Raw genomic sequence first — 26,598 nt, 5'->3', positions numbered from 1 at the left:
GTGGAAAGCTTGAGAGGTTGTGGGTTCAAATCCGGGCTCTGACCTACCGGAGTAGTATTTGCATGTTCTACCTGAGTCTGTGTGTTTTTTATAGCATACTGTTATTCCAATAACAGACACAATATCATAACAACATGGTCCATAATTAAAATAATTGACTGTCAATTGTGTTTGGGCCCTTCCTGCTGAGCTTCTTTCTTTGTTAGGAATGTTGCCAACCTTGATACAAATGCAGAACTTGCAGGTAAAGGAGTGGTGTACGTGCTCTCAGGCGAGGTGTGCAACTATCCATGTGCTCGCAAGCCAAGCAGGACAAGAAGCAGGACCCGCCCCCTCCTCGCCTCTCCATATAAATTCACCTGCTGTGCCAGCTGAGTATCATCAGTTCGGGTCACCATGGGCAACTGCTGCGAGGCCTGCTGCGATGCCATCTGCAATGTCCGCAAGAACACCAACGTGCGGCTCAGTCTGCCCGCCGTCTGCTTCGTGTGGCAGATCGCTATGGTCGTCCTCTTTGGAGTGTTCATCCGCTACGATGACGAGTCGGACGCTCACTGGGAGGAATACAAAGAGGCCAACAACATCACCAGCGATATCGAGAACGACTTCTACTTTAGATATCCTAGTGAGTATAAGTTTAAAAAAATATATTATTGCAGCTGTAATGTCAATTTTCGTTTTGTTTGGACTTTGATTTTCACTCTTGACAATTTGTTTTTTAAATGTTATTTTTTTATTGTTTTAATTATTATTAAGAAAAAAATGGATTCCACCTGCTTCACTCTAGGTTATAGAATATAATAAATACATACTAATCATACAAATGTTATATTTATATATCGTAATAATTTTTTTAAATGAATGAATTGCAATCAAATATATTATAAATGATTGGCAATAATTCATTACAGTATTCAAAAAAAGCAATTCTTGCACATCATTATGAGAATGAGTTTCCACAGTTAACAGTTTAAATTATTACAATTATGCAAGAAAACAAAAACAAAAAAAACCCTGCAAACTCCTTTTAAGTGGTTATGTAAAAAATATATATACTTTTTTTCAAATAAGAACCTCTAACCTATGAACCTCTACCGATGGAAGCCTGTTTAAAAAAAAAAATAAGTAAAAAATATATTATTATTATTATTGTTATTATTATTCTGCCAATAAAATATAATAAAAATAGAAAAAGAAGGAACAAAATAAAAATACAAAAAACTAAACAAAAAAAAAGGAAAAAAAACTATAAATGTAACACACTGTCCCAAAACTCAACATGGACTTTGCACTTTCAGGTTTCCAGGATGTCCACGTCATGATCTTTGTTGGATTCGGTTTCCTGATGACGTTTCTGAAGCGTTACAGCTTTGGGGGGGTGGGCTTCAACTTCCTGATTGCTGCCTTCGGCCTGCAGTGGGCTCTTCTCATGCAGGGTTGGTTCCATGCACTTGACCCAAATACCGGAAAAATCACCATCGGAGTTGAGAGGTGAGAGGAATGTTGCAAGCCGAGAAAGGGCTTTTAGTTGCTTTTGTTTGAACGAGAACTTCCACTTTTTAGATAAAGGTAATTGTTTTAAAGTGCTTCTGTCATGTGATGTCCTGCTGCCTCTTTCTGCTCATAGCCCAGGGAGGAATCTTTAGTTAAGACTCATTTCAATTAAGAGCTGGGCCTTCAAGTTTGGCAACTGGGTGCATTGTTAAAAAAACAAAACTCAACTCAACAAAAGAAACTGAAAAAATAAAATTTAACGTGCTTTCACAATGTTTTTTTTTTTCAGTTTGATCAATGCTGACTTCTGTTGTGCCGGCTCGCTGATTGCTTACGGTGCCGTGTTGGGTAAAGTCAGCCCAGTCCAAACATTGGTTTTCACTTTGTTTGGTGTCACGCTCTTCGCTGTGGAGGAGTACATCATCCTCGACCTGCTACACGTGAGTCTCGTGGACAATCATCGTACAAACCCAATTCAAAAAAAAGTTGGGACACTAAACTAATTGTGAATAAAAAGTGAATGCAATTATGTGGAAATGCCAAATTTCAATATTGTGTTCAGAATAGAACAGAACAGGTCAAAGGTTTAAACTGAGAAAATGTATCATTTTAAGGGGAAAATATGTGGATTGTAAATTTCATGGTGCCAACAAATCTAAAAAAAAAATTGGGACAGGAGAGGCTGAAAAAGTCAATTGCACTTATAAAAAAAAAACCAGCTGGAAGACCAGTTACCACTAATGAGGTCCATTGGCAACTTGATTGGAGTATAAAAAGAGCTTCTCGGAGTGGCAGTGTCTCTCAGAAGCGACAATCACCAATTCCTCCAATGTTGCGCAGAAAGATAGTGGAGAAATATCAGAAAGGTGTTTACCAGCGAAAAATGGCAAAAAGGTTGAAGTAATCATCATCTACAGTGCATAACATCATCCAAAGTTTCAGAGAATCTGGAACAATCTCTGTGTGTAAGGGTCAAGGCCGAAAAATCCTACTGGATGCCCTTAAACGCACCGCAAACAGGAATGCTTACTGTAAGGCAAATTGCAAAAAGGGCTCAGCAATAAATCCAGAAAACAATGTGGGTGAACACAATCCACAGTGCCAGCCGCTATTGCCAAATGGAACTCGACAGTACAAAGAAGCAGCCATTTCTAAAGCAGACCAGGGGTTATTTAAAATGGAGTGTGGCAAAGTGGAAACCTGTTTTGTGTCCAGATGAATCGCGATTCCAAGTTCTTTGTGAAAAACTGGGGCGCTATATCATACTGACTAAAGAGGACAAGGACAACCCAAGTTGTTATCAGCACTCAGTTTATAAGCCTGCATCTGTGATGGTATAGGGTTTCATGCGTGCGTGCGGCATGGGCAGCTTCCACATCTGGAAAGGCGTAGTCAATGCAAAAAGGTATATTCCGATTGGAGAACGACATATGCATACACAAATAAATAAATATTTACCCAATTATGGCATAAAGGGCTTGGCTTGACGCCATATAGTTTTAACCTCTATGAAAAAGACCAATATTATTGCAGCTTTACTAGTTGCGAAACTCTTCTTTGTGTGTGCCTCTATGTCGGTATTATCCTGCCCCCAAGTGGCCAAGGTGCACACACCAGACGGAACAGCACAATGTCAATTGAATAGAAGCAAACATCGCTAACAAAAGCTGTGTAATTCTTCACATTCCACTTAATTATGTCATTATTGTATGTTTTTATAGAGACACAGATCACAACATTTTTGTTGTTTTTTTTGGGGGGGTATGCTGGAACATATTAGTGGCATTTCCATTCATTTCAATGGGAAAAGATGATTTGAAGAGTGTTTTTGTGTCTCGAAATTAATAAAATTGTATGTCAAGGCGCCACAGAAATACCATTCATAATGCTGATGTGAATATTTTCAACAGTGCAGAGATGCTGGGGGCTCCATGGTCATTCACGCCTTCGGGGGATATTATGGTCTGGCCATCTCCTGGGTTCTGTATCGACCAAAACTTAAGCTAAGCAAACAGAGGAATGGATCACTGTACCACTCGGATTTGTTCGCCATGATCGGTACAAGTTTTTTCCTCACACGGACGCCTTTTCTAAGTCTCAGCTGCTGACGTCCAACGTGTCTCGTCTCGCAGGTACATTGTTCCTGTGGATGTTCTGGCCCAGTTTCAACTCGGCCATCACAGACCACGGCGCCGGTCAGCACAGAACAGCCATCAACACTTACATCGCCCTGGCGTCGTCCGTCCTCACCACTGTCGGCATATCCAGCTTGTCACAGAAGAGAGGCAAACTGGACATGGTAAGCTTCAGGAGTTGCAAAACAACACATGAGGAAGCCATGACTAACGTGACCTTTCACCTGACAGGTACATATCCAGAATGCCACTTTGGCCGGTGGCGTCGCCATGGGAACTGCGGCTGAGTTCATGATCATGCCGTACGGAGCGCTCATTGTGGGCTTCCTCACTGGCATCATCTCAACTTTCGGATATCTTTTTGTCACGGTGAGCTTGTCACCCCCGCTCCACATTCATCAACTCAAAACCGGAGTTTTCAGTTTTAAAATGGCTAGCAATTATCATGGCTTTAGAATGCCATGTAATAATAAAAGTCAGTAGTGTGTAGCTGTGGAATGAAAATTCCTTGTTGCTACTGAATCCCGAGTCCTTTCGTTTCATTTGCTATGCTTGCACAGTTGTTAGCAAGCTAACGACCCCGCCCCCTCATACACACACACACACACACTCTCTCTCTCTCTTTTCTGTACTTTATTCAGTATTGTGTACTTCCACATGACACAATGTGTCTTACATGATGTGGTTTCAAAAAAATATTAATTGTACTATTTGCTGTAGAAAAATAAGGGAGGAAAGTGGCTCATATTTTCTAGTGTTTTTTTTTTCTTTCTAACAAAAAAGACTTCCATATCTACCAAACTGTTACTTGATTGTTTAAAATAATAATAATAATAATAATAATAAAATCATAAAAATGGCAAATTGAGATTACAGATTAAAAAACATTTCAATGCATAGAAATATTGCAGAAACATAGTACCTCACTATGTTGAGGGTAACATCATATGATGATGAATGATAATGTTTCTTCCTTCTCAGCCCTTTTTGGAAAAATACCTGAAACTGCAGGACACGTGTGGTGTCCACAACCTGCACGCTGTACCGGGCATGCTTGGTGGCTTTACTGGCGCAATTGTTGCTGCTGCCGCCACTAAAAGTGTCTACAGTGAGCAGGGGTAGGCAGCTTGCACACTCACACATCTGTCACCCATCAAATGCGGGAGTCACATCATACAGTATATTGTCTAGACATTGTATCGATGTGGCCAAAAATAGCCAAGAGTGATGGAAGCCACTGGAAGCTTTGTGAGGCTAAGCATCACTTTTGTGTTCCTCCAGACTGATCGACACGTTCGACTTTGAAGGCGAGTTTGCGAACAGGTCTGTGGGCACGCAGGGGGGCTTCCAGGCTGCTGGCACGTGTGTGGCTATCGCTTTTGGGCTCGTAGGAGGAGGACTTGTTGGTGAGTCACACTGCCTGGAATCAGAATGCACTAAACAAATAGGTTGTTTAACTACTATTTTAAAGGGGAAATTGGTAACAAAAATGTTTGTAATATCAAATTTCTCAGTATTGCTATCCACAAAAGCAATTAGCAAGAAACATAGTCCTCATAACATGATGTTGTGGGCTATATCTGGCCCCTAGGCCTTGAGTTTGACGCCTGTGTACTAGATATTTATATTGGTACATAGTTTACTTGTGTATTCTTTTTCTTATTCAAATATATGGGCTCAAGACATTTTGAAAAGTACTGACTTAAAAGTTTTTTTCGGGGCATGGAGCATGTCAAAGTTGGAATCTGTTGAAAGCTGAAAAGCAAATGAGAACATCAGCTTGCCGATTGTGACGCTTCATTGTGGTTCTCCAGGTCTCATCCTCAGGATCCCAATCTGGGGCGACCCTGCTGACGACAACTGCTTCGACGATGAAGTGTACTGGGAGGTGAGTGCGCTCCCTAACCGCCAGATGGCGTTCTAGCTCCGTGAGCGGGCCTGGGATGACGCTGCTCTGGAGGAAATGCTCATGATGATGATAAGCTGCTTGATTGTGTCTTGGGGGCTTGCAGGTCCCGGAGGAAGAGGAGAGCATCCCTCCGGTGTTGGAGTACAACAACCACATGATCAACAAGCACCAAGAGCTGTAAAGTCACTCTTTGTAATATCTTTCCTCACAAGAAGCCTGCTTATATTATGTGTCTTATTATTTTATTATATTTTCTTTTGCAGATCTGAGTCCAACTTCTCTGTGGAGCAGAGCTAGTCACGGATGATCCCAAAGAACTTGACAGCGCAATAAACAAATAGTTAAAAAAAGATAGACACTTAAAATGGCCTCAGACTAAGGAAAACCTGGCAATGGAAAGCGTAACTTGTGAAATGTGATATTTGGATGTGTGAAATAGTTTGTGTGTGTGAGTGTGAATGAATTACTTACTTCCAAATGTCGCAAACACATCTCTTATCCTTTATGAACATGAGAAGAGGTCTGAAATCTTTGCATCGCGTGTGTCCATCCATCAAAAGGTATTTTGTTGAGGTCATTGCGATACATGCACTTGTAAATTGTAACTCTTGTTTCTTTCAATTGAGATGAAGGCGTTTGTAAGAAGTGTGTACATAACAGTCAAATTGTTCCTTGCAAAGCGCGCGTACTTGTTTAGGTAACTCGAGTTTTTGTGATTATGTTTGACGCAGTGTGTGTTCAATTGCCGTATCGTTGATGTATTATTCTTCTGTTCCAAATTGCCCAATCGCTTGTAAATGCAAATTAAAAATGTCATATTATTTTATTTATTGCTCTTTATTGCTTTATTGATATTGTGTTTATCTTCAGGGATTAAAGTGGTAAATAATTGTTTTGATACAAAACCATAGCAGGCATTAAAATTAATATGCTGTAATGGGAAAATAATTTAAAAGACGTAAAAAAAATAATAGCTTGTCAAAAGTACATGTATACAGTTACTTGGCCATACTAAAACTTGAATTCCATGTTAATGGTGGACATGAGTCATGTTGATAAATCTGACGACAGAAGATGTACATCACAATGATGAAGCCAACTGAAAAAAAATATCCACTCATCTTGGCGTGTGTCAATTCCGCTGTCACACAAAGCATTCCAAAAGGACACAGATAAGCACCATCTTATCAGTATGGTCAAACTGGCGTCACCAGCAATAGCAAGTGGATAACATCTCAAGAGTTCAACTCAAAACTCCTAAAGTATTACGTAAGAGTCACGGGTAAGGATGAACAACCAACGTAAGGCGGCAAAAGTTGAAGAACAAGCAAGACAACAATTTTTGAATAAATTACCGAAGTGTTGGTTAAGTGTAACAATCCAGAATGACTTCATTTTTTTCTCTCTCTCTTTTCTAACAATCCAGAATTACGATGACCTCAAGGGTTGTCTGATACCACACTTTTGGGATTCGATACAGTACCAACGCATTTTCTTTCAATTTTTATTGAAACCAGCCACTACGGATCAACCACATACCTTCACCCTCGAAAAGTTCATTTAGCTTAATGCTAACAAGCAATTCAAACTGCCAACGACGGGCTAAAATATATGTCCAGGCAGCACAATGTCCATTAAACTGAAACAAAAATATATGGCAAAAAATGAATTAATTCTTTCATTTCTATTGAATTGTAAAATTACTAGAGCTGTCAAACGATTACATTTTTAAATCAGATTAATCACATTTTACAATTTTGATTAATCGCTTAATTAAAAAGGCTTTTTTTATCAACATTTTTTTGTCCACCACATTTAAAGAGCAGCAATGTGTTATTTTTTTTTTTACATTTATTGTTATCAGGACGTCTTCAAAATTATTTATCCACTCCACACGCACATCCTCCTCTTTTTCTAATCAGTTATTTACTTGCATAATTTAAAATGGGAAAAACAATTAGTTTGACATGAACAAATATTTTGAATGTCATACGCAAACGTTTATTAAATACTTTACTTTAATGCACGTAGTGATGTGTATTGCTCAAACACAACCTGTGCTACCTTTAACGTCACTGTCAAGATAAAGGATCATCTGTGGTCAAAATTAATTTTGCGATTAATCTGAGTTAATACATGATTAATGCAATAATTTTTGTGATTAATTTTTTGTGATTAATTAATTAGTTAACGCTTTAACTTTGACAACACTAAAAATTACTGTATGTTTTAGGAGGCACACTATCATGGAGTCCTATTTGAACCTCTCATTGAGGTCATTGCTTGTGGTCTGTTGCTGATTGTGATGGTAACGAGGTGCGTGTGGGTCATTCAGTGGGGTCATTTCCTGACCAATAGAGTGTGACTTAATGAACTCCTAATGCACAGCGAGGACATATGCTGCATGTCGCACTCAACGTCCTGATGGGGTCATGCACGTTAACTATCATGTTGTTGTTCAAGGTCACAGAGGTCAAACATTTTATTGACCCACCTGTATTTACTTGTTTCTGTTTGTATTTGGTGGTCAAAAATAGGCATTGTTTTGCATAATTTTAATGTGTTTTTATTCAATTTAATTGTATCATAAAATCAAAGAATTTTAAATTAATTAATTAAATTAATAATATTATAATAATAATTTAATAATAATATAATAATATAATAATATAATGATATAATGATATAATAATATAATAATATAATAATAATAAATAATCATAAACACCTATAGAAATAACAACGCTCAACCAGAGAGGTTTTAACTCTCCTGATGGTTTGTTTCTTTATTGATATATGACACACTTTATTTTCAGTCATCCCCCCAAAAAATCATTTTTTTTCTTTTTTTCTTTTTTTTTACAGAATACAGCCAGCATAATACATTCCACCATCAATCCACAACTGAATGAATTGAATGAACTGAATCTCACCCATATTTCGTGATATGAATGACGATCTGGTCTTTTAAAGTTATACAAATTGCACAGGCATATCTAAAAAAAATATACAAAAATAAATAAATAATCGATCCAAACCTTTTCATCATGTTTTCAAGGCATCATGTTTTCAAGGCAAAAAGTGAAAGATGTTTCTCTTCAGTGATTTCACCCAGAGAGGACCTTTTGAGAATAATATTAGCCTGCCGAGAGTGTTTGTGAAACCACTTGCTCCGCTATTGTCCCCCTGGGACTGGCGGCCTCTGAAAGACTGCAGAAGCCCTGTAATCAGATTAAAGGCTGCTGGCGAGGGGAGGAGGGACGTCGAGGAATAGCCGAGATGCCGTGGAAGTCCTCTGACCGGTACCTGCCATTGAAGTGTAGGAGAGGGGCTAAATAACGCAGCAGGGGGGGAGGAGGCGGGAGCCAAGCTGGAGGGACAAATTGGCCTGTTGTTGCAAGAGGATAATGGAACAATGAAGGAGGGGAGGATAATCAGCGCGTATAGACTTGGAGAACTCCAAAAGCTGTGGCTTCATCCCACCCTGCCCCGGCAATTATATCACCTTTGTGAGCTGATTGGAGCGGTCTGCGCCCTCCATCTGGGCTCCACCCGGATTTTCTCTGTAAAGAACGTGGAGCCCATAAAACTCATTTTTACTTAGGGGAGCCTATAGTACCGTGAGTGGATAAAAAAAAGTATTCGCGCCCCTAACCAAATTCCAGGTTATTTAACCTCCACAATTCAATAAAAAAAAATATACATACATTTTTTGGAGATGGGAAGTAAAAATGATGAATATTAGAAGAAATGTGGTTGCACCAATATGCACACCTATATAGAAAACAAGGTGGTACTTTTTTGGGTCAAAAGGTATTTTTTGGCACAAATACAAAACTACTCATATGCAAAAGACGCCGCATCGACAGTGAAGTCAATCTACCTTCTCTTATCGTTCATCACAAACATTGAACCGCGTACAGAGCACAATGCGGGAATTGCCAAATGTAGCATCATTTTCCAGGCATCTTAGAGCATGGCTACTTGCAACGCAGATTCGTCAACATAATATGGACTGAAAGCAGGTTTCCAGCTGTCTGTAATGTCATCCTCTCTTTTGTTATAGAAATGTAATACAACTAAGCATTTTATGGTGATAACAATAGTTTTAATGTATTTTTTTTTGTCTACTATGCTTTTACTCTCTTTTTAATTAGATTTTGCTCTCTCCTCTCCTCCCTTTGGACACCTTCCTGCCGAAGGGACGCAAAATTAGCCAAACGGCTATAATCCCATACATATTTACCTTTGTAAATGTTCATTAATATGTTCTGTCTCATTTTTTAAAATAAACAAATAAATGAAATTAAATGAAAGCATAGCATAGCATAGCATAGCATAGCAAGCTTGAACGATAGATAGATAGATAGATAGATAGATAGATAGATAGATAGATAGATAGATAGATAGATAGATAGATAGATAGATAGATAGATAGATAGATAGATAGATAGATAGATAGATAGATAGATAGATAGATAGATAGATAGATAGATAGATAGATAGATAGATAGATAGATAGATAGATAGATAGATAGATAGATAGATAGATAGATAGATAGATAGATTTTCGCTCCTCCTCTCCACAGACATCACCAAGGTCCAACACCTTCTTTTTTATTCATCTGACAAGCGTCCATTGGGTTTGGTAGAAAGTTTCCGGGGGTCAAGTTTTCTGTCAGACCGAGCACCATAAAAATGAATATTAATAGCAGGAGAGCGTTTTGATGGGTTGGTACGGGTCATCAGTTCTCCGCATGCTTTCAAAAAACGGCAAGCAGCCTTAAATATGTGCAATACAAACTGAATGGGTGAACTAATTGGGAGCCAAACATCAATTATGAAATTGTAGAATTGTTCTTAAGATTTTTTTGGGGGGTTAATTTCTGCTTCTCCTTTTTTTTTTTTTGCTTGACAAATTTTTGGGGGTCATGTACATCCATCGAGGTCAAGTTTTCTTGTATATCAGAATCAGAATCGGTTTTACTGCCATGTAAGTGAATACATTTCACCGAGACAAATTGCTCGTAATGTGAAATTTATTCACTTACATGGCAATAAAACCCAATTCTGATTCTGATTCTGATCTACAAGAAACCTGACTTTTGCATTTGAGCAAACACACACTGGAGTAGCCTACGGAGTTGCTTAAGTGCCCAGTTCAGGGTATTGGTGTCTTGCTCAAGGGTGTCACAGCCGCGTGTCTGGTCGTCCATTCCATATAATGAACATAACATAACTAGTGCACAAGAGTCGCAGCGACAGAGAGATGGCATTAAATTCTCACTCAGCATTGCCACAACGGCCAACGAACGTTGTCAAGACGTGGAGGGAAGAAATGTAAAAAAAGAAAAAGAAAAAAAAAAGGCCTGATGATTCTCTTGGGGGTGTTTGGGTGAAAAGCAACAGCATATGTATTGTTGGAGGTCCTGACTCGCCACCCTGGAGAGCTCCCTGTTCCCACGGTTTGCTCAACAAACAAATGTACCCCAAGACCCCCCCCCCACCCCCCACTTCCCATCCCCAATACACACACACACATGCACACACCACCACCGTGCACCGCACGCAGGGTGATGTCATTAATTACCATCAAAATGAGCATGACAGCAAGCAAGTGTGCGTGTGTCTGCCAGCGAGGCTTTGTGTGCGCGTGTATATGAGTGTGCGAATGTGAGTGTGAAAGACAGAGAGAGAGAGAGAGAGAGAGAGAAGGGTGCAACGTAGGGAATGAAAAAGAAAGACACCATTGTCCTTTATGGAATAAAGAAATCTCCAGTGAAGCAAAAATGGAGCAAATTCGTGCATCTCTGAGAGCGAGCTGGCCTGTCACGTCTCGTCAGAGCCTCACAAAACATGATGTGTGCACGTTGCCTGGTTGAGTGAGAGGCCGTCAGGGTTACCTCTCACGCACTATGGTAACACTCCCACAAACACTACTGAAACACACGCCCGGCGATGCTCTCATTCAAACGACTGGCAATGCTCTCACACACATGGCTGGCGTTTCTCTCATACTTACTACTGGCAACACACCATACACACCAGTGAAACACTCTCTTACACACTACTGAAATGATCTCCATGACACTCCATAGTGAAATGCTCGTATACACAAGACTAAAATACTCTCACACTCTACTGGAAGGCTCTCATACCCACTACTGGAATGCTCTCAATGCAATAAATGTAAATGAGCTGCAACAGACGTCTGAACTGCTCACATACACCCTTCTGAAATATTGTCACACACAACTGAAAAACTCTCATTTCCACAACTGGGAAGGCTGTCATACACAGTAGTAAATTAAATACTCTCATAAACACTAATGAAACACTCTCACACCGTATTGGAAAGCTGTCATACACTACTGAAATGCTCTCATACGAACTCCCGAAACACTCGCATACACAAGACTGAAATGCTTGGACATTACACTGAAAGGCTCTCATACACATTACCGGGATGCTCTCATAATCACTACTAAAATGTTCTAAAACAGACAACTGGAACACTCTCATAAACACTACTGAAACGCTCTCATACACAAATTTAATATTCTCACACTATACTGAAAAGCTCACATTCACACAACTGGGGACACTCTCATACACAGTACGGATATGCTCACATAACACACTAAAATGCTCTCACACAGTTTTTTTAAAAAGCTTCCACACCTCCTGAAATGCTCTCATACACAAATTAAATATTCTCATACTCTACTGAAAAACTCACATTCACACAACTGGGGACACTCTCATCCACAGTACAAAAATGCTCACATAAACACTACTAAAATGCTCTCACACACTTTTAAAAAGCTCTCACGCACTACTGAAATGCTCTCATACCCACTACTGACACACTTGTATACACAAGATTGGAATCTTACAGCCCACTGAAAAGCTACTGAAAGGCTCTTATAAACACTACTGGAACACTCTCATTATTACTACCAAAAAATATTCTAATCTAAAACAGACTACTTGAAAAACTCTCACGCATTACTGAAATGCTCCCACACACACTTCTGACCGACTTGCATAAGCAAATTGAAATCTCACAGCCTACTGAAAAGCTTTCACGCGCAACTGAAACACATACACAAGACTGAAATGCTCTCACTCGCTACTGAAACACTAACATGCTCTCATACACACTACTAAAATGATCTAAAACAGACGACTGAGACGCTGTCATACACACTACTAAAATGCTCTACTACTGAAACATCCTCATACACTACAGAAAAAGCTCTCATACACTACCAAAACCCTAACAGCATATTGAGTCCGCGTTAGCATGTTTCATGAACTGAAACGGACATGGCCTCCTCTTATTTGCTTTTTTGTTTGTTGCACTCAAGTTTAGAGCTACAATTTTGATTATATTAGTCAATTAAAGACGCTTTCTAGTCTAAACAAAACCGCAATGATTTAATATTTATACGAGTCACAGAATAGTCAAATAATGGATAGATTGAGCTCAGCTTTGTCTCTTGTTTGGATTGAGAGTCCATCAAGGACGTGTCTTGCTTGTTAAATTGAGAGCGAATGGGACAATTCAACAGCGTGGGCCTCACTAAACTCTGCTTGTGCACTGAACCAGGCCCAAGATGAAGATTATTGTTCCATGTATGAATGCATGAGATGCCACCTCATCAAAGTTTGCACTGATAATTGTGAGCATTTGATCTCCACTAAGTGGAAAGAAACTGTGTTAATTAGAAGCTTTGATTAGGAAGCGAAGCCCAGAGAAACAAACATGTGCTTTGTTTCCTTGAACAAATATCTGCTTTCAGGGATTCTCTATCCCATCAGCGGGGAAGGTTTTTGTTTCTCAAACGTCTGTCTTCGGGAAGTATTCATGAATGCTTCATCTTACCAGCTCGTCATCGGGCACTCCGTTCAATATTGGACTTTGTTTGGGTAAATATCAGTATTCGCTTGTGGCGAGATTTGAGCAGGGTTACGTCCTCCCACTTGAGGGATAAAGACTCATTTAAGAGGACTTCAATGAGTGCCACATACAGTATTGTTAAATATGACTTTTATTTCCAGCAGATGGTGCCAAAGTTGAAATGAATCCTTTGAAAGGAAAAGAAAAGGAAGCAGTGAAGCAGGTTTGAAATGTGTGAATGTATGAATGAGTTCAATGTGTCCGTGCTCCTGCAGGGGGCGCTGTAGCCCCCATGAGAAGCGGCCCGTGAAACGTCTGCATGGAGAGCAGAGGTTGAGCAACATGGGAGTTGAATCGATTTCTAAAACACTTTATTGATATCTAAAAGCATCATAAACATGATTTAGATCTATTCTCTCAACAGAGGAAAATTTTCTGGTGAACAAAACAAACCCTTTCCAACGGGATGTTTTGCAATCATTTTTCCTCACACAATCAAAAAGCTGCACAATATTAAGAAAAAGAACCCCCCACACCTCCCCCAACGATATGGAATTGTTGCTTATTACGCTGCTGAAAGGTGTTTTTTTTTTTTTTTGGTCCTACCAAGTAGCCGCTTAAATTTGCCAAATAAGGAATAGCTCTGAGGTGGGAATCAGTGAACGCCTAAAACAAACTGTGGAGGGGATCTAGCCAAGCAGCCGGGGGCTTAAGATGTATTAAATTACCATGATTGGGACTTAAAGGCTGTTTGAGAGGCTGGGGAGCGTCAAAGCGCGGCTATTCATGTCTGGGGAGCTGGGTCAATAGGTTGGGGAAGTTCACAGGACCTGATGGCATTCTTATGCAAATGAGGAATACAAGAGCAAAAGCTCAGTGAGTTGGAAGATATAAATGATCTGCAGCCTGACACACACACACACACACACACACACACTGCCACCGCAGTCACTTCCCAAACTGTACAATATTGGTTACATACTGGTGGATCTGAACATAAAATCTTGTTTGCCACATGGAAAATGACATACTTGCTTTGCATAATCGTATCATAGTCTGACTAATAGGATGACGTGCTAAGAACCTATCATTAATAATGTAGCACAGAGATGGGCAACTAAAATGATGGAGGACTGACTACGACCAGTGTGTTTACTGACACAAAACTGCTGGGTTAGTGATTTTCCGCTGAGCTGTTGTTTTTTACGTTTTTTTCAGTGGTTTTGATGCTGTGTTCCTGTTTAGTCCTTGTTTGGCGAAAAGCTTTCGCGAGCCAGAGAAGACACGGGTGCCCCCATGTTAGCTATTTCGCTCCTGCTGATAGTCAAAAAGACATAACATGGCTACTGTTAGATTTGTGAATGGATGAGCTAATGTATGTCGGTGGATGTTCTGTGAACGTGTCCGGGAAGCTAGCTTGATGTTTTTGTGGTAGCCGTTACGGCCAAAAGTAACCGTTTGTTGTCTCATTTAAAGAGACACTACAAATCAATGACAAATTGATAAACTGGTGAATGCTGAAGCGTGAATTAATATTTTGTCTACTATATGGCAAAGTTGTATCCTTAGTTGAGTAAATTATTTTGAGAAGCTAGCCGTTCCTAGCTGATCAGCTATTACATTTTACCACTGCCACGAGCAATCTAGACCTTTTTCTTCTTTATATTAAGAAGTTTAACACCCTGCTGTTTTTTTTTTCTGGTGTTTAACCCAAAGGAAACATCAACTGGAAACTTCAATCATGCTACTGTTGGCTGACAACCAGCTGGTGGCTAATGCTAGCTACTTCTTCCACTAACATGGAGCCTCCTCATGTAATAAAACCAGCGAGACATTTGAATGACTCCTATGTGTTAATGTTAAGCATCCTTGGTTCCCTTGAAATCTGCTGTAGGTGAAAATTCACACCTATTATTTATTATTATGGGTAATAAATTAAATGATGTGTTCTAGTATTTTGTATTTTATTCATCCCTTTTTATGTATCAAAGGCAGACAAAATTTTCCAAATTTCCGATGAAGCGCTCATAATCCTGCTAATTAAACCATGTGAAGGCAATGACTGTCTCTTTGGTGAGTTTTTAAATGCACTTTCCGAACACCATGTCACATTTAGAGGAAACAAAAATATGATTTAGCCTATTCGTTCTTTCACAGAAGAATTGAACGCAACATTTATTTGATGGTCCAAGCTCTGATTATTCCGTCTGATAGATCTGCACGTAATTATATTAGTTTGATGGGGAAAAAAATTGCAACAATGTTCTGCTTAAAGCAGATGAACTTGCAAAGTTAATAACCCAGTGATCATACAATTCCCTCGGTGAATCAATTTGGTAAGGGAACAACTAAAAGAGGACCCCTGTTAGGAAGCAGCACGCGTGTGGCGACTTGTGGGGTCAAGCTGCGTCCCGGAAGAGCCAAAGGTCACGACTTTTCTGTCCGACTCACTTCGAACATCATGTGGACGTTTGACCATCTGTTGTCTTGCATTGTCACGCTTATGTTTTGAAAAGACCACTTGAGAACATATGAATGAAAATGTCACTCAATTAGAACCTCTACTTAGACACAGATCACATCTATTGCGTTAACGTATGAATTCACCATTAAAAAAGGAATACAACTTTCTTCTGTTATAAATTGTTACACTTCTTTCTTTATTCATAACAGAAAGAACATTGTGTGGATACATTTCAATAAAACTGCAGAAATTATTTGTGCTCTTATATCAATTAATTTGACTATGAATAAAAGCTGATATAAGGAATGAAAACCATACGATAATTCAAAATATAAGAATATTTAATTGAATTATATTCTCATACATTGACATGAAATTAATATGAACATTCAAACATGATTCCTGTTCCAAATTGGTGTTTTATTTATTTATAAGCAAAATATGAGCATTGCAGTCACGTGTGCTTCGAGTCATGACAGTTGAAATGTGTTACAGTTACATTTGCGTGATAGATGCTTAGATGACGGTCCGCCACATGGTGGCATCCTTTGCTCCTTTTCCTGAAAAGACAAAATAGGCAATGTTGGGACTTTTGCACACAACTCAACAATAACACTTTTAGAGTCGTGAGAAGTGATTCGAGAGTGACACCATTTTTTTTGCAGGTCAAGTGTGAAACTGGACAAAGTTAAATGAAAGACTGAATTTGAATTGAAGTGTAAGATATTATATATATATATAATTTTTGAACCATCTGAAATGGAATTTAAGTTTAAAGCCTTCCCTTTTTACTCTGATTTTTCCCCCAGTATAATTTCGAACACTGATTTATTTGACCATAAAGGGGTTTACACAAATTGTAAGTAAAATAAAATAAGTAATGGTTAGAAATTATAGAGTGGGGAGATTTGAATATTTTGAATTAAACTTGGCATAAAATCTGTGCCACCAGAATGTGATATTGTTACAATAAATTTCTTATGGTAAAAAAAAATCACTGTTAGATTTTGTGGTATTTTTGTGCCATCTGAGTTAAAATTTTGACACCAATTTTTATTTTATCGTTTACATTCTAACATTGTGTTTATTTTTTTTACTATCAAAAATGAGTCTAAAACAATTCAGCATCCTAAATTTGATTTTTGGTTTGTTTTTGTTTTTTTTGTTTTTACTTATTAATTGTTGTTGGTAAAAAAAAAAATTTAAATAAAAAAACAAAAAAAATAAAAAAAGAGTATGCCATCTGACTTTGAATCTCAATTTGGCATGTTGATTTTTTCTCCCAACTGCTGTAGTTATTCATTTATTTATGTATTTATTTTTTGACAGTTAAAAAAGGTCAGAATTAGAAAATATATGGTAATAAACTAAGTCAACGTCTAATTAAAATTTAAACTCATGATGGCACCAATATAGTATAAGATGAGGCTTGGAGTCATTTGGAGGATAATACAGATAACAATATAATCTCCTTTTTCACCATTTTTTTTATGTGTGATATTGACAATTCAGCTTTCTTGCCGCCACTTCTCAATGCAGCATCATGCCCCTTCTTCTCAGAGGGGCAGCGTCCACCCCACCCCACCCCACCACTCAGACAGCATGCAGTTTATGCAAATGAGCTACTTTTCATGTGCCACTTGAATATAACCTTAACAAAAAACTCTCTCTAGCCCACACACCGACTTGTGTCATTTCTGTTTTTGATTTTGAATTTAAAATCATTTGAACCCAAGCTAGTCACCATGACATAATTTGTGTGAGTGTGTGTGTATAGTGACGAAGGATGCAAAAGGGCGGTAAGAAAAGAGCCATGCAAGGATGATGATGCGTGTTCCCAGGGTCGGTGCTATTTGAATGGCCTGACAGGTGGGAGGGGGCAAGCGATTGGGCGGGTGGTTGGATGCTTTTAGGGTGCGAGAGGGCCGACGGGGGGGAAATTTATGCACAGCTGTTGGGGGACCCTACGTCTCCCCTCTCTCTCCCTCTATGCGTGTTTGTGACAGGCTGTCCTTTTCACCGACACATCGCCGGGACGTCCAGCCTACTGCCATAACAACGCCACGACCCCTCTGTCATCTTAACGCCAGGAGGGGGCGGGGTTCAAAAGGGGGAGGAGAAACAGTGAATGAAGAGTGCAGACATTTCTATCCTGTGAACTTGAACTTGACTGGCTGTCTGAGTCACTGGCGGGAAGGAATGGAAATGCATGCCCGGATACTTCTTTCCTTATTGTAGAGTGGACCCTCGATAGGGACTGGAAATAGCAAAAATCTGCATACACTTGACGCCTATTATAATGCATTGGGGGAAAAAAAAAATCTTGAACAAATAGGATAAAGCTCTATTAAGCATTATCTTCCAAAATGGGGGTTGGCTAATATATGAAAAAAATAAATAATCCACGAATAGGTTACTATGCAGATTCCGAATGAGTAGGCCTCCACTGTAGTTTTAAATGAATACGTGTGATTATGACATCAGACTTTCTTAAATGCTTAGTGGTCAAAACAGACTTTTAATTAAAACACTAACGGACAAATATCAATAAAAATGTATTGGAAATGATATGCCCTCTCATTAAAATATTGACCACATTCAACATGCTGCAGTTAAAAGCAATGAATGGCGACCACACGTTCCAATTGGGAGTCTTAACAACTCCGACTCACTCGACCATGGGGGGAATAAGAGGTGTGAAAGGTCCCCCCGTCAGTGTTACAAAGACAAGAACAAGCCGAAGTCGGATAATCAGGTTTATCCTCGGATTAGGACAGATGACGTGTCCTGGTGGGTGGAGACCAGCGGTTGCCGTTCAGGTACCTCAAATTTATTACCAGGCAGCCATGATGCTTATTACACATGATAATAAAAAAATTAAAAAAACTTAACCAAACCTTAATTGTGTTCACTCAGGCCTTAAAAATGCTTGTTTACCATATTATTATTATTATATATAATTAGTCTCAATTATAAAATTACTGTTTGTTACTTCATAGTCATTTTGCAACCATTTTGAGTGACAAAGCACAAGTCAAAGTTTGTTCACAACATGCTCATATTTTGTGTTTAAGTTTTCATGATAGGATCAAAAATTACATTTCCTTGTTCACTTTGGTCAAAGGCTTGAAACAGAAACTCCACCAGTCGTAAAAAGTATTTTCTGGCAGTCTAAAATAAATATTGAATAACCGCTTAAAGCTGCTCTCTGTAATAATTCAGCCCAAAATATATTTGCAATAGTCTTCTTTATTTGTCAATTTATGAAAAATACCTTAGCTGTTCACAATGGGTGCTCCTGCAAGCCTTTGGCCAATAGTTATAATAATTTCTGCACGGATGTGAAGTCATGTGTGCATTGTGTACGTGAAGAAGGGTAGGTGCAGTTTCATTTTTTGTCAACAGGGGGGCATTGGCGATTTGAAATTGAATTTCCTGCGTTCAGTAGCTTTAAGCAACATTTGAGCTTTTTGTGTCTATGGAGAGGAAAAGCCGTAAAGAGGAACTCAACGCTAAAAATTTATTGACAAAATAATGCTCTATATGCACCCCGCTAATGTAAACGCAGCATTCTGATTACTATTACATTTGAGGAATATGAGATAAGCAGCAAAATCCATCCATTTTTAACCATATCAGATGAGGGCCATTTTGTCACTGAAAATGACATCAGTGTTCAGGTAAGGACCAATCACGGTCTCACCTGTTTTTTGAATTTGAGCCGTGATTGCTATCAGCTACCAGCTTTCAAAATGGTGTCTATTGGGAAACATTGTGGAACTTTACAAGTGGTTCATTTGATGTTGGCGGTCAAAGGTTCACCAAAATATGCTAAAATGACAAATTGTTGTCTCCTTTTGGAGACTAAATAGTAATTTTCCATAAATCCTTAATTCTTCAACTACATGTAAATATAGGTAGTATTCGGGGTAACATAACTGCAGAGGTTATTTAACTAAATCAGTGGTTGTCGAACTTTTTACTCTAAGTTGGCCTACGACCTAAAAAGTTTTTTTTATGCTCTAAGTATCACAATAATGCCCATCATTTAAATACAGCGCTATAGAGGCCTTCATCAATGTTCATCAATGACAGTGGTTGCGCATTAAGTTGAATAAAGTACTTATGTGATTCAATGCACATTTGTCGTAGGGTCCTGTACTTTCAAATACAAGTGAAAAAAAGAGACTACACTGGAATAAAAAAATTAAAAAAAACTTTAAACAGGCTGAATAGCTTATTCAAATGTTGTCATTGTTAGTTGCATTTAATTCAATGCAGAAATTTTGCATGCCAGTAGTGAGCCGACATGCAACACTTTAATAATCACTGGCTTAAATGATGTAGGATGTATGCAGTGCACAACGATGCTCACACATACACACATGCACACAATCAGAATGAGTCCCGCAGACAGAAAGACAAAAGCCGACTTTAGAATATGTCTGCTGCTGTCTCGATGGCGGTTCCCACCTCTTTACCCGGGCTTCCATGCAGCCCGCTCTCTCTCTCTCTCTCTCTCTCTCTCTCTCTCGCTCTCTCTGTTCTCTTACACATACACATGCACGATGCAGGCCGGCCTTTGTCAAGCGTCCCATCCACAAAGCCGCCATTGTGGAGCAAGGCCTCACTCAGAATGATAATGTGGACGATGAGGCGCGTGTTTACCAATAGGACTCCTCAATGAAGCGAGGGCCGGTTTGAGATGACTTCTATAGTGGTCAACGATTACGAACACGATAAAGGTCACATATCAACGCCTTCTTAAAACAATCGCCCAAGTCATTTTTGTCCCGATTTTTCAGGCAACACGAAAAAATGTAACAATTTGCATCCGGAGGAGATGATTTAGGCTTTTTTTTGTGCAAAAAAATGACAGGCAACTATTTTTAGAGGGTGGCATATGCTATCTAATTCAGCAACCTTTTAAAGTGATTAATTCGAAAGGGTTACCAGTTTCATAGAGAATTCTGAAATATCAATTATGTTAGTATTAATAAAAAATTATATTTACTGCATTTACTACTACTGATGTATTCTATTGCTTGTGAAAACTGACCAGATTAATGATTTCTCACAATAATTAATAATGATTTAACAAGGTTGGAAACAGATTTAAAAAATAATAATACTGTAACTAGTTCTATAAATCTCTGTAAGTGTTTGCAGCTACAACAATCCTAAGAATTTACAATGTCCCAGCACTGGTGAGCAATTTTAAAACAGGCCTGCAGGCTACTCATGTGGTCCTTTGGGGTTACCTGTTGGTTAACTCTGCTAGAAAGGCATTTTATGACCTGATGAAGGTCACATATGCTGTGAGATTAATTAGAGCAACAGTCTGTATCTATCTACCACAAAAGAAAATGCGAAAAGGATGGAATATTTTGGGGACAAATATGATATTTGAAATATAATTTATATATATTAAAAAAAACAGGTGAAGTATGAACACAATTTTGACAGCACTAATTGTCAATACACCAAATGACCGGTGGAATTTGAGGAGACATTTGGGCTTCATCATTATTTAAAAACATCTTCGTTTCAATTAGATAAGTAGCGCACTAAAACAAGAAAACAAGAAAAGGAATGGTGCCTTTGCTATAGTGTAGGACTGCACTGCGCCAGCTATTGACGTCATCAAAATAATTAATACGCATGCAACAGTACGGTTCAAACTATAAACAGAATTTGCACAAGTGATCATTATTATTTTTGTAGTTTGTGGGTGTTGTTGAAAATAGGTGTTGCTGTGCCTTTAAGATGTCAGCTTCCCTCGTTTCTATGCAATTATGTTAATGAGCTTCACGTGGCTTGTTTGCGCTGTATCTTCCAACGTCTCTCTCTCTCTCTTTTTTTTTTAGGGGGGGGGAGGGGGGCAAAGTCAAAAAATTATTCCTGCTATTTCATTTAGCTTGACGCACAAAAGACCGATGAGGAATCATGACGTATATGGCGCTTTTTGAAAATAGAATCCATGTTGACAGATGAACGCAGAGGCGCCCGCCCACATTGAAGGGTGTACAGCGTGTGCTTTTTGTCGAGTTGTTTGGCGTTCTATCAACATTCCATTGCAATAATAATCATAATAATAAATAATCATTTCAGTCCACTGTAATTTACAAATGTGAAAAAACAGACAATTTTTTTGTTAAAGTGTGTCCAAATTTGGAGTATATCACCGTAAGCTACAATATAATTCCGTTCCACATTTCTCTTCACATTTAGTTTTCCTTTAAAACACACCAGAGAGGCCTTTGACATTTATCTGCAGATCACGTTTTTTTTTTTACATCAGCCCCATTATTTGGCACACTTTTCCGTTTAAATTTATTATTTACGCAATCATAAAAATGAAAAAGCTACATCAAAACCTTTGTTCAGATAATGAGAAATACATGATTTGAAATTAATATGGTTCCCCATTAAAAATAAGACATTATAATAATAATAATAATAACAATGATAATAATAATAATTAATGCCACATTATTTCTGTAATGACACGTGGCATTTACAGTAAGAGGAATTACCTTTATGTGAAATGAAACATGAACAAAAAGTTGTGACAATAACAGAAAAAAGTTTATGTTTGAAGGTAAAAAGAAAAGAAAAGAAAAATATGACTTATTGTACATAATTATTGAAAAATAAGTTATAGCCTAGTTGGAGAAGTTTATTCCGAACATAAACATACATTAAATTAATAGTATTTGGCTTATGAAAGTTATTTAGGGATTATTCTAGTGATAATTGTGAAATATTATTAAGCACTTGTGCTACCAGTACTTTTTATTTATTTGATAGTTTTTATTATTTTATAAAGTTGTCAGTTTCAACCACATTATACAGTCAGCTGTCTGTCATGATGACAGTGTTATGGGATGCACGGTTGTACTATCGTGTAATGTGTACTAATATACATGAGTTTGATGTGATTTTGATTTTGATGCGACTTAACAAGTCAACTCTTCAGAGAAGACTTTGGACTCCAGAAAATCAACATTCTAATCATCATCAATATTTTCAGTATTTTTGTCCTTAGCATGTATTTATTATTTATCATTTGTTAGTATGCTATACTCGTTTTTCATTATTAGCCAAGGTGCAGCATTATCATTTTCTTCACTAGTGCAACCTAAATTCTTCTAATGGCATTCTAATGAGGTGCATAACCAACTTTAGGTTACCAAATCTCTTTCATTGCCTCATAAAGGGCGAAATGAGAGCGTGTGACCTGTGAGAGGCCTCAGTAAGGTGACCTCGTCATGAATCTCCACTTAGCGAGATCACACACACACACTAGGCTCGCAAAAAACGGAATAGTGGCAATTAAGGCTGCTGCTTTTTGCATGTCTACAAGCATGCAGGGAGAATGTTAAGATGGCTGACAGCATCATGCTAGCAGTGCATGCGTTGCCTCTACCAGGCCACGAGGCCTACTTGTGTGCCTCCTTGCTTTGTCTGCACCTTAAATAAGCTCGTCTCTAAACTTGTTTTATTCTGCAGGATGTGCGAAAAAAGTAACAATATAATTTTTTGAATCACTGAAGTCATGATGAAAACATTGTTAAGCAGACTAATGGGGATTTGTTATCATCGTTCTTATTTCTTGTTGTCTTATGTCTTCTTTTCCAGATGACTGGTCACTTGACGATTCCTTTTCATATGCAAGGACATGATCGTTTGATGATGCGTTTGTAAAGAAATTGCCTACTTTTCACCTATTATAGGAGGAAAAAATATATTAGTTGAAGTGTTTATAACTGTGTCCTTTGTTTAGTAGTTAGGCTAAAAGCTGCCTTTATATTACAAGCTTCAAAAAGCTGTTAAAAAAAAATCCAATACGGTTAAAAAAACAAACATTTTGTGTTATTTTTTAACCTAGAAGTTTTAAAGGTTTAAATGTCTATTGTAATGTGTTTATTTTATTTTATTTAAAAAAAATGTGTGTGTGTGTTTAGTACTGTACTAACAACTTATACCCGTACTGTACTAAATGAATGGATGGATGGGAAATCTTTTAGTAAAATAAACACAATTTTTGTAGTATTTTTGTCTTACTTCACATATAGTCGGTTAAACAAGTAATTTCAGTTGCCAGAAACATAACTGAAGTATAAATGTGGAAGAATATGAATATTACTTTTAAATTGACTTTTGAATTTTCACACAAAAAAAATCTTCATTTCTAATGTTGAGAAGAATCATAGAAATGATTCAACAAGAACGCTGGATGTTGAATGAAGTTATGATCAGGCATTGAGTCTTCACGAAGACTTTGTCAAATGATTCGAAATATCTTCACATTTCTAAGAGCAAAAATGTAAGACACAAAGCAAACCTACCCGAAAAGCCAGCCAGCACATCCTCTTGTGTTTCTTCTGCCTTCTTGTTTCATGAAGGTTTGAAGGTCATTCCTACTTTCGGTTATCTAGCTTTATGATGGATGTTTAACACTCATACAGCTAGATAACCAAAGACAGGAACAGGCTCTGGTCTTTGCCATGTGTGTGTGTGCATGTGTGTGTGCTGCTTCCTGCATGGGGACAGGGCACAAAAAAAATAATAATTAAGCTGAATTTTATTACAGGCATGCATTTGTTAGCAAATTTGTCAAGCCAAAAACTCCCATAGTAATATTGCAGCATTGCACTTTACAAAGTTGTTCTAAATGTACTCATTATCTTAAAATAGTCAAGTGCGACCTCTTTGGAACATTTAGTACAAACATTGATTTACATTGTATTGGTGGCTGACAAAATGAGAGTTTATGTTCTACTATGCACACTTGTTTTGGTCTCATTCACAGGCCCCAAAGGGGGAAAAATGCATTTTGATCATCTCAGCAAATTGAGGCATGCTTAATTTTAATTAGGAATTACTGAGTGTCTTAAAAATATTTAACACACTTAAAAAGTGTACAAGGCTTTGCGTTGATTATATGACTGTCAACATATTTATCTTAATAAAGGGTTAATAATCATTTTTTAAAATGCAATTAATCACATTCAACCAATAACGTATCATGCATCAAGGATATTATCAACACGTAAAAAATAAAATATCCTGTATATTTTCAAGACCGCGGGTAAGCCTTAAAATGAAATATTAAAAAAATATGTTTTTTTTCTGCCTGTCATGGCGACATGTGATGACAGCTTCGATGGAAACTACAACAGATTAGAGACACAAACAAGACCACAGGAGGTTTAACTTACACGCATCAGTACAAGATGTCCATCTGCCGCATGCGTGGAGCTCCCCCCTCCTCCCACATCCACCACATGTGCTCGTGGACATACAGCATCCTTCCGGTTCCAGGTGTGACAAACAGGTGATCGGATCGATACATGGGGCCACATGCCCTTGCTGGCCCGACGGTGGACAGAAGCTCCACGTCGCTCCCGCTCGATCTTTGTATCCATCTAGGGAGTGGGGGTGGGGGTGGGGGGCAAGGGTGTGTTCAGTGGCCGAGAAGGCGCCCTCATTCCCGGGTGCGGAGGCTGCGTAGTGTCTCCCTCCCCAATGAAGGAGCCTCCAATGCCGACTCTCGCCTCCTCTTGTTCTCCTTTCCCCTCCGAACTCCTCCCCCTGGACCCTATGACGTAACCCTAGGAGGTTACAGACTAGCCAATCAGAAAAATGATTCGCTTCTATTGTATACACTATTTTATTTGACACCCAGTGGAGGACTTCTTTTTTTTTTTTTTTTAAAGCAACTTCATCTAAGCATTGAAGATCTTGTCCGAAGAAATAATTGGAGAGCTGTGACATTAGATTTAGACATCACAAGTTGAAGATGATTATAGTTTAAATATATGCACATGGGCATATTAAAACAGAAAGCCTGCAAAGTGCAGTAGTTTACCTGTAAAATCTTACTTTATACAGTATGAGCATTTGAGTCTTTAAAGGTGATGATTCGAAAGGGGAAATTCGTTTGCTGCCCTCTAGCGTTAGTATGCAGAAATACTTTTGCAATTTGGAGCAAACGTGTAGCAAACGTGGCCTGTGGATATGTAGTTTTGCAACATATTGAGAAAATATGTTTTGTAACCATAGTATTTCAGCATACAGTTTTAATATGATCAGTTATGGTATTTTAGGGTCCAGTACTAAACCTGCTTTGGTCCAAATACAAGTCACATGACTTACTTGTTTGGCCATTTTAGTCCTCAAGATGTTTAGCCACCAACCGACTAATCTCTCATACTTCAATGCAAAGTTTGCACAGACACAATTAAATGCAATTAACATTTTTTGGACGAGGTTATTTGCTTAATATTCTGTAAGGTGCCTTGTTTCTAGCCGTGTGGTAAGCTTCAAAGGTGAGCCAACTTGGTATGACTTGATTTTAACTGAAAACAAAAACAAACAAAAATTGCCCTGTTTCAATGATGTTGCAACGAGGTTACACTCCCTCTGCTGTTCAGACCGGGGTACTGCCACTACAAAAGGAAACCCCAACGTAGAAGGCGGATTGCGCCATAGACCATCACTAACCTACACTAAAGCAGTAGTCGAGTAAATATCAATATGAAAAACGCGTGTATTAGTACTCTGAATACTTCATTACTTACTTATAGGTCCAAAGTTTTTATATAAGTTGCACCTTGCATATTAACTTTTGAAACTACATTTGAAAACGTATTTACTTCAGTCCAAATAGGTTAACCCCCCCCCCCAA

The 26,598-nt window shown here is 38.3% G+C and overlaps 1 protein-coding gene and 1 long non-coding RNA gene across 2 annotated transcripts; one reads left to right on the top strand and one right to left on the bottom strand.

The window, feature by feature from the left end:
- Positions 1-365: 365 nt before the first annotated feature.
- LOC147177083 (ammonium transporter Rh type C-like) lies at positions 366-6,364 on the top strand. Its single transcript, XM_086070810.1, has 11 exons — positions 366-625; positions 1,299-1,491; positions 1,784-1,934; positions 3,405-3,552; positions 3,627-3,793; positions 3,861-3,998; positions 4,611-4,747; positions 4,911-5,035; positions 5,444-5,517; positions 5,642-5,715; positions 5,802-6,364. Exons 1-11 carry the CDS (start codon positions 397-399, stop codon positions 5,833-5,835), a joined length of 1,470 nt encoding a protein of 489 aa, XP_085926936.1. The 5' UTR covers positions 366-396; the 3' UTR covers positions 5,836-6,364.
- Positions 6,365-16,228: 9,864 nt separating this feature from the next.
- On the bottom strand, positions 16,229-25,423 carry LOC147177082 (uncharacterized). The gene is made up of 3 exons (XR_015094292.1): positions 25,130-25,423; positions 24,257-24,447; positions 16,229-16,465 (listed from the first exon to the last, which is right to left on the bottom strand). It is a non-coding gene; the product is annotated as an uncharacterized LOC147177082 (long non-coding RNA).
- Between the last annotated feature and the right edge of the window lie 1,175 nt (positions 25,424-26,598).

Source organism: Leptonotus elevatus, chromosome 3 (assembly GCF_054856555.1).
Source record: "Leptonotus elevatus isolate MCC_2025b chromosome 3, RoL_Lele_1.0, whole genome shotgun sequence".
Lineage (NCBI taxonomy): Eukaryota > Metazoa > Chordata > Actinopteri > Syngnathiformes > Syngnathidae > Leptonotus > Leptonotus elevatus.
This window is presented reverse-complemented; position numbering and strand designations above follow the sequence as displayed.

What these genes read in the sequence shown, in the direction of transcription:
- LOC147177083 (XM_086070810.1), top strand. Translation starts at nt 397, where the DNA reads ATGGGCAACTGCTGCGAGGCCTGCTGCGATGCCATCTGCAATGTCCGC. An exon ending in TCATCCTCGACCTGCTACAC is followed by an intron (nt 1,935 to 3,404) that starts GTGAGTCTCGTG and finishes TATTTTCAACAG; the next exon opens with TGCAGAGATGCTGGGGGCTC. An exon ending in AGTGTCTACAGTGAGCAGGG is followed by an intron (nt 4,748 to 4,910) that starts GTAGGCAGCTTG and finishes GTGTTCCTCCAG; the next exon opens with ACTGATCGACACGTTCGACT.